General features: G+C 43.1%; 1 protein-coding gene across 1 annotated transcript in view; it reads left to right on the forward strand.

The window, feature by feature from the left end:
* Akap6 (A-kinase anchoring protein 6) overlaps window positions 1–20,629 on the forward strand; it is a 443,673-nt gene that overhangs the window by 234,128 nt on the left and 188,916 nt on the right. Inside the window, 2 exon segments of the mRNA XM_051145949.1 lie at window positions 11,493–11,589; window positions 12,729–12,892. Of these exon segments, the coding sequence (XP_051001906.1) occupies window positions 11,493–11,589; window positions 12,729–12,892 (261 nt within the window).

A 20,629-nucleotide genomic window follows, 5' to 3' on the forward strand; every position in this document is an offset into this window, starting at 1 on the left:
CAGGCTAACACTAGTGGAGAGTCTCCTTGGCCTTTTCCAGTCAGCATGCAACAGAAACTTAGGGACCCCATGGAGTAAAAAAAAAAATCTCTCAACCTCCAGATTTCACTGTAAGTGGTAAAATCTGAGCCAGATCCATGTTCGTGTGTGGGACATCCGAGTCCCCCTTTATAGGTGGACTTTTTGTTTATTTTTGTTTTAGTACCTGCAATTTGAGATGGACGCCACAAGGTGGCAGAGGAGCACCAAAATCCATTTGTTCTTGAGGCACCATCCTTACTGCGTCCTTCCCCTAGCTTCACAACCCTAACTGGGTTTAGCGAGCAGTGTGTCTGGTTAGGAGAATGGTCAGCAACACTGTATGCACACACTTGTCATCGCTACCTAGATCTTTGTATTCTGTTTCTGATAAAAATCGGCTTTATTTCTATCACAAAAAAGCCAGCTTGCCGCCCACGGTTTTTCCCAACTCCATCCGACTGTTTGTCTTTGCTTGCCCTCCTGTGTCTGTCTCTGCTCCATTTTTCATTGCTTGAAGTTAAGAGATCACAGAGTTTGTTTGTTTGTTTTTCTGCTGCCCACCTCTCCTGACTCCTTTCCTCCGCGGAGATGATGGGCAGCTATGGCCTAAGCAAGCTGTGCTTCACAAGGCCAGTACTGCCATGGGGCTGTGCCGCTCAGCCAACACTAAAGGAGCTCAGTCTGCCAGACTTCAAAAGCCAGAGCTGTGCCTTTGGCCCAGTTGCCTTCCACCTCCTTCAGCCCCAGGAGCAAGGCTACGGCCTTACAGGAGCTTTGAAGTTCCGTTAGCTTGTCCCCCTGACTCCCGTCAGTTTAAGGTGTAGCTGAGTGTTTAGCAGGAAACACCGCTGCTCCTCTTTGGAGAATTTGAAATACTCGGCTCCCCGGCCTTGAGTCCTTCGCTTAGGTGGGTGGGGATGTTGGTCGGTCAGGAATTATGGCATGCGGGCATTTTGTCATTGGTTGGTGCAAGGAGGGGGAGTAGGTAGAGTGGAGGCTCATTTTCAACATGTGACGGTCACAACTATATTCCCCTGCTCCTATGATTCATTCTGTGTGTCTAGAAGACACATGTGTGTTATCTTTTCAATTAAATAGGAAGGTTAAGGTATATGAGAACTATAATTTTTTTTTCCTATTTGGTTTAAGGGCTCAGATGCCACAGTCCTCAACAAGTCTCACTATTTCGAACACTGTTCGTGCTCAGTTTACGAATATACTTTTTTCTTAGATAGTAATAACTGCCTTAGCTGGATTGCCAGAGAAGTTCTGTGTTTATCTGCATGTCAGGAACTATAAGAAACTGGGCAGTGAAGAGAAGTTCACAGGCAGGCCTTGTCTTATGTGGCCATGCACGCGGCAGGGGACATTGGTTACGGACTAAGGGGCTCACAGGAGTTGGGGGCATGCCCCTGAGGCTTCCCTCTGTACCTGAGATACAGGTCTCAATGTACACATCTTGTTGCATACAATTTTGGAATCTTGAAACAATTTATCTGGTATAAATAATAAACACTTCAGATCTTTATATTAGCCAGAGAGAAAATATCTGTCACATGACTGTCCCGGAGGTGAGGTGAGCGGGAGTAGGTGAGGAGGGCTTTTCCGTTGTGGGGACTTGTGTACATCTTCCTTGAAAACTTAAGAACACACGGCAGGGGGGGGGGGCTCAGGTATTCCTGAAGGAGTTGAAGTTCTTCCACCTGCCCACCCCTCAGCTGCTCTTCTGTGACTGCCACTACTTGAAGGACAAGCTTATGTGTTTCTGTCATCTCTCCTCTGATCCAGGATCATTGTGTACCGGGTCACTAGACGTATCAGCTAAACGAAGGAAGGAACTTTTGTCAAAAGCAACATTCTAGCCATTACGGCACAAATTCCAACCAATGTTACATGTTCTCAAACTGAGGTCACCACTGTCTTTAAGATATATACCCTCTAACCCTCACAACCTAGTGGACCCAAACATTTAATTTTCTGGATATTGGCTGATGAGCTTGTTACAAGATCAACACCTGGAGAAGCGGGGACACACAAATATTTTCTTCTGTTTGGAGGGGTGTGATTTATCTCATTTGGCAAGATAAAGCAATCAAAAAACCATGAAAGTAAAAATGATCACTCAGCTATTAGAAGGGTTAAAATTCTGCATGTTTAATGTAACTGCTTAAAAATACGAGCACTGTATGATGAGACAGGATGTTAATGACTTGACATTACAAAATTTATTAAATTTATTTTTAAAGTGGTTTGGTTCCCCTTTTCAAATACACGAAGCGTGTGGGAGTTGGAACAGATCTGCCCCAGGCTGCCAAAACAAATTTTTAATGGAACTGGAGTCCTTCAGGGATTGTCCTAAATCCACATAATATTCTTAAGTCCTGGTGTTTGCACTGGGACCTGTGTATTAGCAGATGTACGTGTGAATAATATACGTATATTCATCCATCACCCTGGTGACTCCACATCCTTAAGGGCTGCCGCACGCCAATTATTTCACCTCAGCGGGTAGAGAGATATTTGGGCTAGCATTGACCTCCTTTTCAACCAGGGCCTCCAAACAGTATGTTCTGGAAGCCAAATGATCCCTTCAGACAGAACCTCTGTTTGAGAATGCAGTTGGCCTGATGTTGCCATGCTGAGAAGTCAATGTGATTACCTGTGCCAGGTGTGGAGGCAGCGTCCAGAGAAGCAGGTGAGCACCTTGTCGCTTGGTGTCACCGTCAGCGTCCAGGGTCCGACCCAAGTATCTACATCTTGCGTAAGTTGTTAGCCAGTCTATCAGGAAAGAGAGTCAACCTCAATGACCTGCCTCTACTTACACACACACACACACATGCACACACACACACCACAGAGTGACTCTTTGAAATAAATGATAAATTGCTTGAGAAGCTAGATTTACTTTCAAAGGCTTGGAGCCATTTTTATGAACTGAGATCTCGGGGAGCAAAGTCTCCTTAGGAGGACTGGGGATTCTTGTCCATTTTTGTCTGTTTGTTTTAAAGCAAAACAAACACTATTTTTAAGCACATTATTTTGATTTTTTTTTAACGTGCGAATTATTTCTTAAGTGCACCAAGTTTTCTTCTTAAGCTCTGATCCTGTAGCTAAAGGCGTATTACAGAGTGTTGAAACTGATAAGCCAACGACAAAGGTAGCCACTTCATTTTGTTGGGAAAATGTACAATTGTGGTAGTGGCTGACCATTTATTTAATTGTGTGGTAAGTGCCATATGATGAGAGGGTAAAGTTAAATTGATGATTCAGGCTATCCCAGCCCGGGTACAGTTTACATGGCAATTATGCTGGGTCATCTAAGTGTAATTGGCAAGTAATTTTGTAAGCGAAGGAACATGACAGCTCATTTACATGGTGTTCACTGAGTAAAATTTGGGGACATTTATCAACCACTCTCTAGTGCAGAGTGATTGCATTGATATCGCAGGAAAGCTGCAGGCTGCCAGCAACTGGACCTGAGAAAGTCTGGAGGCGGTCACTCCCTTCTGCTGGGGCTAGTTGTGAGGCTTGCACTCCCTTTTACTGTGGCTAATTGTGTGCAGCATGCTAGGCACTTTCACTCTGAACTGAGTGAAATCACAGCTCTTTGCTCAAGGAGCCCATGGGTGGGAAACAGACAGGCCAATAATTTTAATGGAGTATGGGTAAGTGGAGTCTGGCAGCTTACTGGGTGCTGTGGAGGTAGGCTGAGGGAGGGCGAGGTTCTCCCTGTGGAAGATTGGGGAAGCCTTCCTGGGGAGGGTGACACTGAGCTGACTTTAAAGGATGATGGGGCGTTGCTGAAACAGCACTTGCTGGGAAGAGGCACAGCAAGAGCAGAATCCCAGAGGAACAGGTAGACTAGTGGGTGGGGGACCCTGAGAGTAGACCGGACAAGACCTGCCGCCAGAGAAAGGCTGACACAGCCCTGGCCAGCCATCCAAGGACTCACAAAGAGGTAGGCCTCTGTCTGAGCTGTTTCGAAGACAGCTCACTTTGTGTAGTAACAGTCACTGTGCTACGGTGATGTACTAGGCTCTATTCTATGCGTATCAAGGGATTTGTGTCTTTATTACCACCCGGGAAATTGGCACTAAAAATTCCCTTTACAAATGAGGAAAATGTTTTAAGTAGACAGGGGTTGCCCAGAATTCTGCAGAGGGGCTGGGTAACTGCCCAGTGCTGATGCCCTCGCTTACTGGTAGCACACTGTCCACTACCTTACCACTGGGATTCTAGACTAACTCTACTCTGTGCCCACTAGGCTCTGTGAGATCGGTGAGCATGGTGACTCTGACCATTCTGCTCATAGTCATATTTTTAAGCTTGAGATACCGCTGCCTGTAGGTACTAACACACAACACATGCGTAGTGTGGAGGAAGGAGGCCACTGCCAGAGACGTCTGTAGTCAACCTAAGAATGGAAACAATGAGGCTCGAAGCTGAGGCAGTGTCAGCGTGAGGAGGTATGGATGGAAGACGTAAGTTGGCTGGGTTCCGCGACTGACTGAGCATGTGGATCTTGTTGGCATCCTCTTGCATCTCCTCTGACTTCCAACCAAGATGCTGGAGAGATGACTTGGCAAAAGAGTCTGAGGAGTAGGGAAGTCCACACTGCTCTTAAATTCCTAGGAAGAACTATGTGCACTCAGGATAAAAGTTAGAAGAGACTTCGCCAGAGATGGCTAAAGTTAGAAGGGACAATCTGGGGGGACAGAACCGCCCTGGGGTAGATGAATGGTTAGATAGCCTTCGGGACTCTTTTCTCTTTGAAAAGTCTCTAGTTGAAAGCAAATAAAAACTTCTCCTGTTTCCCTTTCTAAACTGCCTGGATGAAGAAAAAGGAGGATAAAAATCAAAGTATTCAAGGACTGGAAAAATATTGAGTCCAAATGCCTTGATTCTAGATAAAGGAACGGAAGCCCAGAGAGTTACATGACTCATCTGACGGCACAGCCTCGAGGAAAAAGAGGACAGGCTCATTGGCTTCTCTTCCTTATGGCTCAGTAACATTTTTGTTTTTGGTGTCCCTGTGGGCAAGCCACTGGTGGATAGTGACACAAAAGCAACAGAGACACATTATTTGTCCCTAGGAAAATTAGAGTATTAATACTAAGGCATATTCCTGATTGTGTCACGGTTCTTCTTGCTATATGCAGTTTATTGTATATATGTGTAATAATATAAATGTATATGTGAAAATTTAAAAATGCTAAAAAAAAAAAAAGAAAAAGAAAAAATTCATAAGAGGGCTGGACCATGATGGCACACACGTTTAATCCCAGCACTTGGGGGGCAGAGGCAAGTGGATTTCTGTGAGTTCAAGGCTAGCCTGGTCTACAGAGTGAGTTCCAGGATAGCCAGAGCTGTTACACAGAGAAACCCTGCCTCAAAACCAAGCCCAAAACAAACGCAACAACAAAAATTCATAAGAGGGGCATGGATCAGTAGGTAAGACCATTTTATCAGCAAGCACGAGAGCCTGAGTTCAAATGCTTACTACCCCCACAAAAGCCAGGCGTGGCTGTACATACCTGTAGCCCAGGCGTGGATATACATACCTGTAGCCCAGGCGTGGATATACATACCTGTAGTCCAGCCCTGGGGAATAGGTTGGAAAAGCTCACTGCTCAGGCAGCCTCGCCCAAAGGGTGAACTTCTGGTTAAAGTGAGAGAGCCTGTCTCAGGGCCACTACGAGCAATAGAGTAAGACACGTGCTGCTCAGGTCTCCACAGAAAGTGCAGGAGCCTGTGCACTGAACACTCACACACACACACACACACACACACACACACACACACACACACACTGCTAATCCTTTCCATCCATTTTCTCTCATTCTCACAACCGTAAGTCAGTACTGGTTCCACTTTGTTTCAGAAGGTCCTGAAAGCTTCGTGAGCTCGGACCGTGGTAACCCTGGCACCACTGTCCTCGAATGATGCTAACATTCTTTACGTTTTCTTGCAGCCATCTTTGTCTTTGTAACGAAATCATTTGCATATTAACATCTATAACTATATCAATGTAATTTGGGATCTTCATTTTTCCAGGTTGTATCCTCTATGTATTTGCATGGATTGCCTAGTAATCTTTAGAATTGCAATAAAATGTCTTACCAGCAGCTTTCAAGAGCTACTTGAACATTTCCTGACAGAGCTCTCGCTCTTGGCGTGTATGCTGTTTGGAAGGGTGCCTTCTATATTGTGAGCATCTATGCATCTGACTTGTGTGGATGGCATTGTGCAGCAGTGAGCAGGAGCTGCTGGGCTCCTCACAGTTGACTGTGACTTGCTTCCTTGCCAGGGGCCCCTCTGAGAGAGCAAATAGCATTTATTCGGCCCGGTGCAGGGTGGGTCCTGAGCAGAGAAGGTCTGACTTCAAACCTTGGCTTTTCTAACTAAACACATAGGTCTGCCACCATCGCCACCCCCTTGTGAAAAAAGGCATGTTCTTGGTTTCTGAGGGAGTGGAAATCTTTGTGTGAAGAAGTGTCACCAAGTGTCTCTCATCAGCATGTACACCATCTCTTTAGGTGACAGTGGGAGTAAGGGTTCATCAGTTCAACATGCCTTTCACATTTGGAGTCTCTACTAATAACCTCTGGTATTTATCGTCAGAACAGCCAAAGAGCTAGATTTTGGCACATGATGCTCTCACGCATGGAGAAAAACTTGAAAAGACAAAAGATTTGCTCCAATTTTCTTTCTTCTCTTCATTTAGAAGAAAGAGCACACCTTTTTTTAATTAAAAGAGTATGAACACGGAGAAACATCTGGCCTGTATCACCAACAGCAGCCTCCTAAAATGGCCTGCTTGTCTCTAGTGTGTCCTTTTAAAATCAAGTCTGTATGCAACAGGCAGCAAGCTCTTCCTAGCTCGTAGGTCTATACCAGTTGCTCTTGTCACTGGCATATTCTTCATGGTTCTTTCATGACTCTCAGAGACAAGTCCTATATAGTCACAGATGCTGTCTCCCCTGCCTGCAGCCTGCCCCTGCCTGGTAGAGTACTCACGGCTCCCTGCTTTTGCCTCTCCAGACCTGTGTGCAATTCATTTCTTAATCATGAACTCTCTGCAGACCCTTTTGAGACTGAATGTCATAGGCTCCCACAGCCCCTTTTATGCTTGGCTGGTGTAGTATGTTTTAGTTTAAACAAACAAACTTGAATCTCATTGGGCCATGCTATGATTGCCCCATTTTGCTTGAGGCAAAAGGTGCTACCACTTTGTATCACACGTAAAATCCCAACTACTGTATGTCAGCTCATACAGATACATTTGTCCTTATCTCTGTGACCCACTGGACTAGACTGTAAAGCTTCCCCACCACTACAGTTATGTATCACTAATTTTTATATATGTAAATCTGGTAGGGACTGCTCAATAAGCATATCTATCCTATACAGCTATGCCTTAGAAAAAAAGCAAAGTCCACTCAAGAAAGAATCGGGAGCTGTTTCTGGCACTTGGGATGCTTCACAAACGTCCTAAGACTCACCATGCTCGGGGACCTGGCAGAAACAGACAGTACCCACAGGGTGGCTGAGTTGTCGTCACCATATATATGGTGCCAGAAGGATTTAAGCCTTTGAATGTGGCCATTCCCACATCGCTGGTCCTAGGAGATCCCTCAGAAGTGACCGTTTCCACATTCCATTGTGATTTTCTTTATTTTGTCCCATGTGTATGATCTGCTTTGTCAGGTCTGTGTGTGCATACCTGAACTTTCTGAATTTACAGCATGTTCAGATCCATACAAGCTGACCGTGCCAGATGTAATAACTTTCAATAATTGTTTTGATAATCAGTATTTGTTTTAGTCATTGGATCTTCTTTTTGAAAAAAGACATGTTTTGAAAAATGACCTTTTATTTATTTATTTTGTGTACTTGTGGGTGGGTGGGAGTGTGCATACCATGATTAGGTGGTCAGAGGACACTTTTTGGAGCTGTTTTTTTTTCCCTTATGCTAGAGACCAAAGCCAGGTTATTGGGCTTGGCTGTAGGTACCTTAACTCTCATAGCTGTCTTGCTGGTCCAGACACTTTATTTATTTATAATTGACCAGTTAAGTTCCTTTTGTGTGTGTATGACTGTGAATGTGCAAACTGGAGGAAAATTTACATGAATTAGTTCTCTCCTACCACGTGGGTCCTGGGGACTGAAAGGAAAGTAACAGGCTTGCTGGCCAGCCTTCACTCATGGGCCATCTCCTAGCCCCTCACTGAGATTTTGCATCTTCCTAGTTCTTATTTTGTTACTTAGTACATGCTCCCTTAAGGACACTGAACCTTGTTCAGTGTTCCCTAGGATCCAGGCCATGCATATGCGTGGCATTTCACATAATCAGTGACATGGGATCGTGGAGTGTGCCCATTCGAATGCTCCTGCCACAAATCTAGCCCTTAGAGAATTCTCTGCACTCTCAGGGAGTGGTGCACTCATTGCAGAGGGACTGTGCAATCTGCAGGCGCTCTGGCGGCAGCATGCTAGCAGCATCAGGATGCAGACATGTTCAGCTATCTGGTTAAAGAAAAGAACTCACAAAAGAAATGAAACGGCAGCAACACAAGGAGAGCTTATTGAGGAATCCCTTAACAGCCTGAAATCTCACTGATAATTTTGTTAATATGCCTGCGTGGCTGCCTTCTCAGGGCCCTGTTGTGAATTCCTTGCTTGATATTGTTAATGGTTAATGGGTGCACCTGAAATCAAGCAATAATGCACCATTTGGGTAATAGTTATATTAAATGGTTCTTTTATACAACAGAGCTTATCAGATTATCTCATTCCTAATAATGAAAACCTCATCTTTTCCAATTTCCTAATCAAATGTTTCCACATCATCCTGAAGTATCGCCATTTCCAGATGCATCTGCTCTGTAGTCTCAACTTCAATGATGTCAAATTGCCAGCCGTCCTCCCTGGGTCTTCTATTCTCTCTGGCACTGAGGCATAGGTCTGGTATACCCCTTTGAAAGCTGGTGACCACCAGACATTCGATATAGGTACATAGTGAGTCAAAAAATTACCAGGCTGAATTTATAGTGATGTAGAACGGTTTTTTGTTTGTTTGTTTTTGTTTTTGCTTTTTTGTTTTTTAGACCAGGTTTTTCTCTGAAGCTTGGTGCTTCTGGCCTCATTTAGAATGTTTCTCTTTTCCCTACTTCCATTTCTGAAACCTGTGTGCCTGTATTGCTTCAGTGTGGAGAAGTCCCATGGCAGGGACAAAAAGCAAAGGATGCTGTGCTTCACTACAACGCAATAAGCATTTATTAACCCCTAGGTACTGCCTTAATTGGGCTGGTCAGAAGTATTAAGGGGGCCAAAGCAATGGCTCAGCAGTTAGGAGCACTTACTGCTCTTGCAGAGGACCTGGGCTCTCTTCCCAACACAGACATAGTGTTTCACAACCATCCACAATTTCATTTCAGGGGACCTGATGCCCCCTTCTGGCCTCCACAGGCACTGCATGCACTTGGTGTATGTGCACACATGCAGGCAAAATACCCCTACACATAAAATACATGCATCTAAAGGTAGTTTTAAATAATTATATTTAAAAGGAAGTATCAAGATTTCTGAGAATTGTATGTTTTATTTTATTCAACTAAATACCTGTAGAAGGAACAATCTAAGAAATGCTGAACAGTGTGCAGGGAGCCAGATATTGTCACTTTCTAGAATGTTCAGCTGGAATGCTACTGTGTCTTCTGAAAGAAGGTTGGGTGACATAATTCATCATCGTGAATTGCTTTAGTTCAAATCCTTATCTCTGTGCTGCATCTTGCTCGCTCGCTCATTTTCATATTTTTCTTTTCATTCTGTACTTTAAAAAGCTCTTTTTCTCCAGGAAGAAAAGAACAGCCCTGACTCACACTGAGCACCCACAACAGACCAGTCTAAACTCCCCAAGGTCAGCTTTCCACTAAGGCCAGAGTCCGTCCACTTTGGTTCTCACATCTCTATTGCCTGGCTTGGCATTGCAGACTACACAGCCTGTGAATCACTGAATTAAGGCCTGATCTCACAACATATGATTATCCAATGTCTCCACATTCAAACTAAACCTGGTATGGAGTCACTTAAACCTGTGTCAGATATGCTTAATATCAATCATAGTACAGAATATTCACGTATTGTCCCATGACATTTAACGAAAGAAAACACATTGTATATTTTGGAACCTTATCACAAAAAGCCAAAATTTAGCATACCGTGTTTCCAGTTAGTCAAGTTGAGGAATAAGTTCTTGCCCCAAAGACTAATGAATGATTGTGTTGCTGGTAGACACTGTGGCTCCCTTCCCTACACTCCTGTGGTTGGAATGTCGTGTAACATGTCAGAGCAGAAAAAGTTGTTTGGAAAACCATTTGAATTTTTAAAAACATCAAAACAGAAGCTTCCCAGCTACAGAGCATCACTGGACATAATGAATGTTGACTATGCCCACACACTAGTGAACTGTTGTGTGTGACACAAGTTAGAAATGTCCATGAAACTCAAAATTCTTTATATGTCTTTATATTGCTTACCGTATTTTTCGGACCATGAGATACACCCAGTTTTTAGAGCAGTAAAATAAGAAAAACAGTAAAAACAGCAATTGGACCATAAGGCGCCTGCTAGTTTCCCCCTCCCCTTTTGAGGGAGAAGTTTGTCTTATTGTCTGAAAAGCACGGTATAATTAGATAGCTAAAGATGGAACTAGAGCAGCAGCAGGCCTGTGATGAATTCCACAGTAAGTACATGACAGGAGGAAGAGAGAAGGAAGGGCCGCCACAGAGAGTGTCCAAGGAGGCTTCCTGGAAGCAGTGGCTGAGTCTGACGTGACCCGTAAGAGAAGTCAATAGCTACCATGAGGGGAATTCCTCGTGATGTGCTTGGTGTGTTTATTTATGGGACAACACCACACCTTAAGGAACAAGCTTTGAAAGGGAAAAAGCTCAGAAAGCTTTGGACTCCAGAGTCTGGCAGCTAACTGCCTATCTTGGTCCTGTGGCTCCTGCGGAGCCGAGGAACAGAGCAGACCCCAACCATGTTGTATTAGTGCATGCATAGATGTGACATAGGCTACTGTGTTTTTCTGCTGCCAGTGTCCATGGTTTCCTTATATTGCTAATGGTTCTCAGAAATGAAGAAAAGCCCACATGTTCAGGTGGGAATGTGTTGAACACTGCTACTTTCCATATAGCCTATGGTATGTGACTTTTCACAAAACTATAATGCATTTGTAGATTTGTTGAGCTGTTTCCAAACAGATGTGCTCTGCTAATCTGACAGAAACATTTAGAGCCCAGACCCCAAATATCAATAGCTTTTAGTATTGCAAATTAGTCTGTCTGTTGGGTAAATTGGGCTCTGTGGTTCTTGATAAAAAAAAAAAAAAAAAGTAGCAAGGAATTCCTCACGTGTGTTTGGTGTATAACCACCTGGCTGGAGCCTGATGGTCGTGTGCTTCTTTGCAGAGTTTTAAGTTGAACGTAGACAGTCATTGTGCCCTCAAGGAAGCAGTGGAGGAGGAAGGACACCAACTTCTGGAGCTCATTGCATCTCACAAAGCAGGTAAATCCTCCTGAAATATTGCAGGTCTTTATGTCTGCAGACTATTAAGAATGAAGAAGCATTGCTGTAAATTACTGCATATATTCACTTCCTTATGTATTATTAATATTTACATTATCAGATTGACCTTCAAGATTTATAAATGTTTCATATACTGCATACAATGCTGTGATACTTGTAAGATGAAATACTGCCTCCAAACGGTCTGTTCATTTTATTTGGGGCTTGCCATTCGTCTGAGCTCCAGTTGAAATCACACTCCTGAAAACTTCATATTGTCATGCTTTTTTTGATGTCGGAGCTCTGGAAATAACGTTAAGATAATGAACGAGAGCTCTTCTTATAGACACAATGCATATGCACTAGGATGTACATAGATATCATTATGGATATAAGGCAGGCAGCCCATAGACATCTGATGACTCCTCTGCCAGTTCACACATGTGGGCACTTGGCATGGCCTCTGTAGGTCTTTGCATTAGCAGAGGCTTAGGCCTTCAACCAGTTCTTAGACCAGTGTTGATGCATTTATGAAGAACGCATTATAAATAAAAAGCAGTTTTGTTGTATGGTTCCATTTATCCTGATAATTGAAGACCACAAAACAGGGCCATTGGATGCTCGTTTTGTTCTTCTTCTTGTTGTTTGTTTGTTTGTTTTGTGTTGTTCTTTAGCTTACTATATCAACAGTAAAAGAACAAAAAGCATTAAGCAGATATGTTAATGCCAAATAGTATTGTCTTAATTCTGGCCTATTTACTGTGTTTCCAATTGAATTCCCTGTATCTATTTCCATATAACCTACTGGTCATCATTAACTCTCCACACAGATAGCACTGGCCCTTCTATTGGGGGTACAAAGCTATAGTATTAATGGCATGTACACATCATGATCTGTCCCACTGGCATTGTTTTCACCAAACCACTGAGTCTGCAACAGTTTCTGCATCTGCTTGCCCAGGTTTTGTGTTGTTATGTCTTGGAACTGCCAGTCTCAGTGGCAAGTGGCAGGCGATAGTAAGGTCATTTAAAAGCCTGCCTGGGGATTGAAATAGCCACCTAGTCTTCTATGTAACGAACAGTCACGGATAAAGACGCGGTCGGGCCCACAACTTGTGCTTTCCTCTCCTTTGGAGAAGGACTGAAGGACATGCTGAAGATGATTGCAAGTCAATGGAAGGAGCTGCAGAGGCAAATCAAACGGCAACACAGCTGGATCCTCAGAGCTCTGGACACCATCAAAGCCGAGATACTGGCTACTGATGTGTCTGTGGAGGACGAGGAGGGGACGGGAAGCCCCAAGGTAAGTGGCTTGAAGTTTGCCTTTATTTCCTCTTATTGCTGTCTTCTTTTGAACTAGGCACCACTGAAGTTTTCTTTCCATCCCTAAGGCTCTTCGTTTCTAGTGGGTAAACTTTGTAACTCCTTCTCTCTCTCTCCCTCCATATATATATATATATATATATATATATATATATATATATATACACACATACACAAAAGGCGACAACTTTCAAGTTTTCTGGGAAGAGGTCTTTTTGTTTAAAGTAGCAGCGCAGGAGGGGGACAGGATTCTGGGGGTGGGAGAGAAGGGGGCATAAAACATTTAGTAAACAAAACATAAAGCATCTTTAACATGAATAATCAGAATGGTTTTAAATTGTTTTGTTGCAACTATAAATCACTATAATCAGTGCAATCACTCAGCTCTGACATCCATTAGCCGCTTGGTTACAGCAAATTAACAAAGAAGAGAGAAAGTGATTCATTATCTCATTCCTGTTAATGACTATCAGATGCATTGCCTAATTAGGGGATGGTCATTGCAGTGCGAAGAAGGTCATATGCTTTGCTACAAATCTTTTTGCTCTGAGTGTAAGTTCTCCATAATGGTACATGCACCGAATTCAGCAAGTATTTTTAAAACGAGTATTGGCATGTTTTGATTATCCATTTTAGATTTACAAAATAGCCTGTGAAACATATGCCACTGAACATTAAAGGAAGTGCCTTTTAAAACAGAATACCACTGTCATAAAGGTATGCTTTGGACTTTCAGTGTCAAAAACAATTTTATTAATTTGATGCTTCCTTATGGTTTCTCAATTTGTGAAAGGAAGTCCAGAAATTAGTTGTGTAGTAGAGTCAGGATCTGAGCGTACTGTAGCACAAAGGAACCAGACTGAGAAGTTCATAGTTTCTATCCCTGCCGTGGACAGAGCAAGCAAGCACATGCATGGGCATTGTGCTCAGAGCAAGCTAGCAAGCACGTTGCCTTCTGGGACTCAGATTCTTCAGTATAGGCAGGGCAGGAACCTAAGCCAGCCCACAACAGAGACTGTGCAGCCAGCCAAAGCGCCGAGGTCGCCACCCTTTAGCTGTTGGAAACAGAAGCGAATGGGAAGACCAGTCCCACCAAAGCCTCCAGGGAGGAGGTCACATTTCAGGAAATACTTGAAGGAAAGGAGAGACGCAGCTTGGCACATGCGCACAGATGGAAGTGATGTGAGGAGGAGAGGTTCCAAGGCTCAGCTAACACCTGAGGACTGGAATGTAGTCAGAAGACATCTCCTGGCCCAGGAAGCAATTGATTGGCAACGGGTTCCCTGTGGAAGAGGAGTGGGATGATGCAAAAGGACACAACTAAAATGTGGGCTGTGTTTTATTTGACAAAAAGAGGGGTTACGGGTTAGCCTAGTGGTAGAGTACTTCCTAGGATGCGTGAGGACCCAGGCTAGATTGCCAACACCGCAAACCAATAACAAAAGCTATCACATGCGGTCTCAATTCACAGTTGGCTCTACTCGGTTTCACAGTACAGGAAACACTTAACACTTCTACGCAATCCTTCAGTGCAGCAGAGAGGCCATTGAGAAGTTAACCAACTTGCCTAAAGGCATGCAGCTTCTTGAATCTGTGCTTTGAGGCTCAGCTCCCACGTTCTCACCAGTGACCCTCTGCTCCCTGTCGCCGTGGGCTGAGTGTGGCACTGAGCAGTTAAGAGATTCGGAGCTCGTGGGGGACGTGGGGATGCTTTTGAGAGTGTACAAAGGGAAACAGTAAGAGATTTTAGGGAAGAAAAGATACAGGAAAGACAGACCAGAGAGGGCTGCTTTGAGGGAGTGAGTTCCACAGGCAGTGGTGTGGCTGGAGGAGGAGGAGGCGAGGAAGATGCTGGCCTACTGTAGGTGAGGGGAAGGTTCTGAACAGGTGGGAAGATAATCCTGAATCTCGTGTAGATACATTCTGTGTATCAGGCATGGATCAAGGGGGTGTGGCTTATGGGAGTGAGGATGGGCACTATGTACCAAAGGGGCCTCCAGAGATGGTGTGCCCACGCTGTGAAGATGGCTGTGCTGGGATTAAGTGAAGCTCTTCAACAGGCCTGTTTGAAGAAGAGCATTTTCAGTCAGCTTGCTTCCTGAGGTAGAAAGAAGCTGCTTACTCAAGCCAGGGAAGGAGCCACGGCACATTCTCAGAAAGCCTCCTCACACCACAGGGCCAATGGCCACTTCCCAGTATCCCACATTCTAAGAGGAATCCCTGTAATTGGCTCAAGATCTACCCCTCCCCTACACACATACACATAACCAGTGGATGAGAGGATGTCTAAGACATTGTTGCTTAAATAGCAGACAGTACCAGCTAAAGTGCTTAAGTTAGGACTATATAATTAAATTGGGCTGTGTCTTATTCTAATGAAATGGGAATTTAAAAAGTACACAGAAGCCGAGCAGTGGTGGCGCATGCCTTTAATACCAGCACTTGGGAGGTAGAGCCAGATAGATTGCTGTGAGTTCAAGGCCAGCCTGGTCTACAAAGCGAGTCCAGGATAGTCAAGGATACACAGAGAGACCCTGTCTCAAAAACAAAACAAAACAGACCACAAAAAATGTTTTAGAAGACTTTATATATCTTCTATTTATATGTATATATTTTAAAGTAACTCTGTATTTTCCAAATCTCTACCTTAAGCAAGAACTATTATAAGAATGGGAAAAAATATAAAGTGTAAGAGTTAAAAATTATTTAAAGGGCAAAATAAGTGACATTGTGCTGTCGGAATGTGAGACTTGAACTTAACTATGAGAAGGGAAAATAAGCAAGTCTGATCCTTAGTGATCTGTGTTTCTGATTTATATAAAACAAAATAAAAATGGCAAAAGTTTTCTCTTCGAGTCACTCCAAAAGAGACAACATCTCCGGTTTTATCAGCTTACAGAGAATGATGACTTCTCCTTATTAAAGCATTTCTATTCTGTGGTGCTTTCATGCCATTATACAAACAAGCAAATGTCACAAATGAAAACAGTGACAAGAAGATTGTATGTGGCATCTGCACATGGGGATCCTGGGAGCCACAGAACCAGACAAAACCTCAGGCCTGCTGCTGGTTCCCTACTTAGTTCTCTCTTCCCCAGTTTGGCCTGGATTTTCCCTGGATAGATAAAAACATCCATAGTCAAGGATAAATGTAAATAAATGTAAGGTTAAGGATACTATGGAGAAAGGTCAGATCATTTCCCCCCTATCTGTATGTTTAAGGGGCATGAAGGGTTTCTCATAGACTTGGACAAACTAAACAGCAAGGAGGCTGAGACTCTGGATTAGACTGCTTGGGTAAAGTGATTGGCACTTGCTACTAAGTGTCTTTGAGACGATTACTTAACTTGCCAGGGTCCCATGTTTTTCGTTTGTAAAATAGAGATAATGGGTCAACAAGGTGCTCAAAGGGTAGAGGCACTCCCCACCTGGCTTGGTGGTCTAGGTTCAGTCTCTGGGACACCCATATAGTGGAAGAAAACATGGAGGTCCCACGTGTGTACTGTGCACGCTGAAATAGGCTGCACTAGCACCCCCTCCCCTCACGGGAGCCTTTTGCCTATGATGTGACCTTGCTTGGGTCACTCACACATTGTGCCATGAAGTGCGTCTCCAAACAAAGCCGTTCTGATTGTCTGTTTCATCTGAGACCTAAGCAAGGAACTAAAATTAAAATGTAATAAAAATAACTCCAGAACTCATCTTAGGTTTACTTCAGAAGCTGCTGGGAGCTTGAGAGCGTAATAGAAAATCTAAGGAATATATCTAGGGGGTATTTTTCTTTTTTACCTTGCTTGAGAGACTGCAGAAAAGGGCTTGGTCTTAGAAATCTTGCAAAGAAGGGGGATAGGAGGAAATTCAAAGACTCTGGGAAACGACTCCCCCAGGACTCGGCAGCATACCTTATTTGTTGTATTTCATTTTTTTAAAAAAGTGTTTTCCCAGGACTGTGAGATCTTTTATATACATGGAGCTAGAGAGCAGAATTCACCCGGTCCAGAAATACAACTTTACCTGTGCATCCAAGAATTTAAAATGTGCTTGTAATTATGCATCTTAGGAAAGATTGATGAAAGTTTGTCACCTTAAAGTGGAGGCTTTGTATTTTAACTTTTTCAGTGATGTGCAGTTGGGGGATTTCAAAATATAGTGACTATTCAATGTCTTAACAAAAACTATATTCTTTTGACCTTTCAAGGTAAAACCAGAATATCCTAACGAAAATAAATTAATTGACATTGTCTCCTTTTAAAATGTTCTTATCTGCCCTTTCTTTACTTTTCTCTTTTGAAGCTTGCATCATTCAGGACTTAAAATTAGAGCTAGGACCTCCACCCGGGAGTTCTCCAACTTTGTATCACTGAAAGTATGTAACAACAGCTCCTAGGTCCTTTTAAAGGGACCAGATCTAAGTCTCTAGAACACAGACCACCTGCATATATCATTCTAAGGTCAGAAGCCTTGCAGCCATGACAGTCTCGTCCCGAGCCACGTCTTTATTTCCTCAGTGAAAGGACTCAGGTGTCCAGCTACTCTGGACTCCAGGATGCCTACTTCATCCTCTTCCTTTGAGGATGACTTAGATTGAAGTCATCATCCTTTGGAGATGGGTATCAGACTGTGAAGGCCGTCAAGAATACACATTCAACTATATCAGGAGAGCAAGCCCACAGCTACCTTTAAATGTGTCTGCTCAGGCCTACAGGCAGGAGTTTTAGGAACTGACTGGCACTGGGAATCGTATAGCTTTTGACTTGAGTAGTTAGTCTGCTTGACCTGTCTAACGATGCCAAGTGAGCGAAGCTCAGTATTAACACAAGCACTGGCGTGCTTGCTTACCTGATGCCCAACTGTTAACCGAGTGCTTAGGCAAATGAATTGTGGGTAACTCTGCTTAACGAAAGAATGGCAAAGGAGTGATTTAGGGGATACCTCAACAAGATGTTCTCTGTATTAGATGATGCCTTTGGTGGTATTGTTCAGCAATATAGTTTGATGCTGAATCTTTCAAAGTATTACTGAGACCAAGCATTTTCTCTGCTTTCACTTCTCTTCTAGCTAAAGGACATGTGTAGTCAGTATGTGCCCTAATGTATGTTCTTCATAAAGAACATTAGGACAATAAGTGGGAATCACATTTATATATTGTCAGCTCTTATACTACTGTATACTTCTATTAAAACCTACTCGAGACATCCCCTTTTTACCTAATGCAAAGAAAAACATGGGTGCCCATGTCAAAAGGAACTAGAAACAAGATAGTAAGATTAAAGTGTACCTAACATGGAGAGAAAGGCACCAGGCAAAGGCCCAGCTGTTTATTTATTGAGTGCTGGCAGGAAACTCTGCCCAGTGCTGAGCCGTACACGAGAGAGGACAGGCTTTCCTGCTTAGTGGTCTTATCACTCATGTAAGCGCATAGTGTAATACCTTGTCTAACGTGCTTTGGGCTATCTTAGATCTAGAATAATAGATCACCTAAGATTCAGATCATCTTAATTAGGACATTGGCAGACTGAAACGGAATGGTGCTCTTGATGAAAGCAAATGAGCAGGACGTGCATCGCCATCCTACAGCATTCGTGCGGCATCCTTCCCGCAGCCAGCTCTGACTCAGCCCTTCCCTGCTCAACTGGTAATCGTCCTCCTGCTCCAAGAACTGGGGAGAGCTTGCTTTCTTCTGTTGCGGATTTGTAAAGAGCCCTACCCCCACCTTTTGTTATCAGAAGGACAACTTTTTTTCGAAAATGGTTTCTGAAAGTCAGAAGTGAAAGTGAGTTGCTTTGCTGAAGACCAGTGTAGTTACTAAATTTGTGATGAAATCCAGTTTTAAAAAAGCTTTCTCTAATTTTCTTGTGGCACCTAAATGCACATATTATCAATCTGTGGCTCTGATGATATTACTGGTGAAAAGGATTATGAAAATAAGCATCTAATGATAGATCAAAGGCTAGTTAACGATCATCTCTATACTAGACTATGGTATGGTATGGCATGGTATGGTTATGGTTATGGTTATGGTATAGTTATGGTTATGGTATAGTTATGGTTATGGTTATGGTATAGGATGGTATGTAAGACCATAGCTTTTCTCTATCTTCCTGCTATACTTCTATCACTTGTGATCTTGACTATAGAAATGTTTGTCTTGGCAAGAATGTGAGTGAAATTCTTTGATCTCTCTGATCAACACAGGGAAATTTCACTGAAGTAAGTAGGCATTTGATTTTTTTTCCTATTAATTTAATAGTACGCAGAAGTTAAAAAGTTGTATGGTGTTGGCTGCAGTCTTCTACTACCATGCTCACACTTTACCTTTCTGTTTATTATAAAGATAACACATACTAAGCACATTAGAGAGATGTTTTATGCATAGTGGAGGTCACCATCTTTTGCAACTGTGCAGTATATAAACACATACACAAAAAGGTAGGATGCACAATAGCTTCTAAAGATGTTTTCAAATTAATAAGTAGATTCTTTGAAAGTGGGAAGCAATGACCTCAGTGCATCATTTACACTTTTTTCCTGAACTGTGTTGTTTCTGGCAGAACACTACTTGGCCTGCAAGAGCCTTGCTTGCTAAGGAGAGCACCCTTCTTTGGCTCTTGTGTTTATTGCATCACACAGGACTGCATATTAAACAGATGCTTTACAAGTACCCACTCCTGCAGTCAACAGCCTGAATACTTCAAACTCTTGTTTAGGTGTTTTCACGCCCATAGTGGATAGCATTCCTACCCAAGGACCTCAGTGAGGTGTCCACATTTTGTTCTTTTCTTTTAAATACACTTGAAAGATGCTTACTTAGATAGTTGTGAAGCCACTAGAACATTTCCAGTCTTATTTCCCACCATCCCTAAATGAAAGGTGACACTTATCAAAAATATTATATGTACATGTTTATTAGCATATCACACACACGCGCGCGCACACACGCACACCACACACGTGCATGCATGGCCTTAAAGAGAAACATTAACTAGATTGCAGGCCTCTAAGCCAAAGCTCAAGGCCCAGCTCACCATAGTTTTCAGCCATTTTTCACCGAAAATGAGCAACATATTCTTATATTTATACTTAGTTGTTTGATCATTGTCCTCTAGACTAAGTAAAGTTGTGCCCCCTCAGTAAGCGAGAAAGAGAAGGAGAGGAAAAAACAAGCCTAGGGAAAAGACTAGGAAAGTGGTGAAAAGGGAGCCATGAATCCAGAGAAATGCAGTGGAACCTGAGACTTGGCACCTGAGCTGTCAAGTGGAAGCATCCGTCCATTGGCTGCCCAAGCGAGGAGTGTGGGCACTTCTGTTTTCATGTCTCTCTCTCTCTCTCTCTGGGCTATAACCTCTCCCACTTCACTCTCTCAGGCTTTGTTAGTGTGGTTAGCTTTACAGCTAGGTCCTTATTCAGCCCCTTTACCTTGTCCCTGGCAGAGTTAAGACTTATGCTGATATTTCATTTCATATACCTTCTAGTTTTCCTTTACTGAAAATGTGTTCCCCTCCTTTTCCTCTGCTTTCATTCACGGCTTTCCCAATATCTCTGTCTATACTGCCCTTATTCATCCTTAAAATCAATGGATATTGACCAGAGTCTTTTAAATTTCATGAATTTAATTTGAAGTGAAGATATACAGTGCGATAAATACTTCACTAAGGTAGGTGGGCTAAAGGGAAATGTAGGCAACCGAATGCCTGATTTCAATCTGACTATGTATGAG

The sequence above is a fragment of the Acomys russatus genome, chromosome 1 (assembly GCF_903995435.1).
Source record: "Acomys russatus chromosome 1, mAcoRus1.1, whole genome shotgun sequence".
NCBI lineage: Eukaryota > Metazoa > Chordata > Mammalia > Rodentia > Muridae > Acomys > Acomys russatus.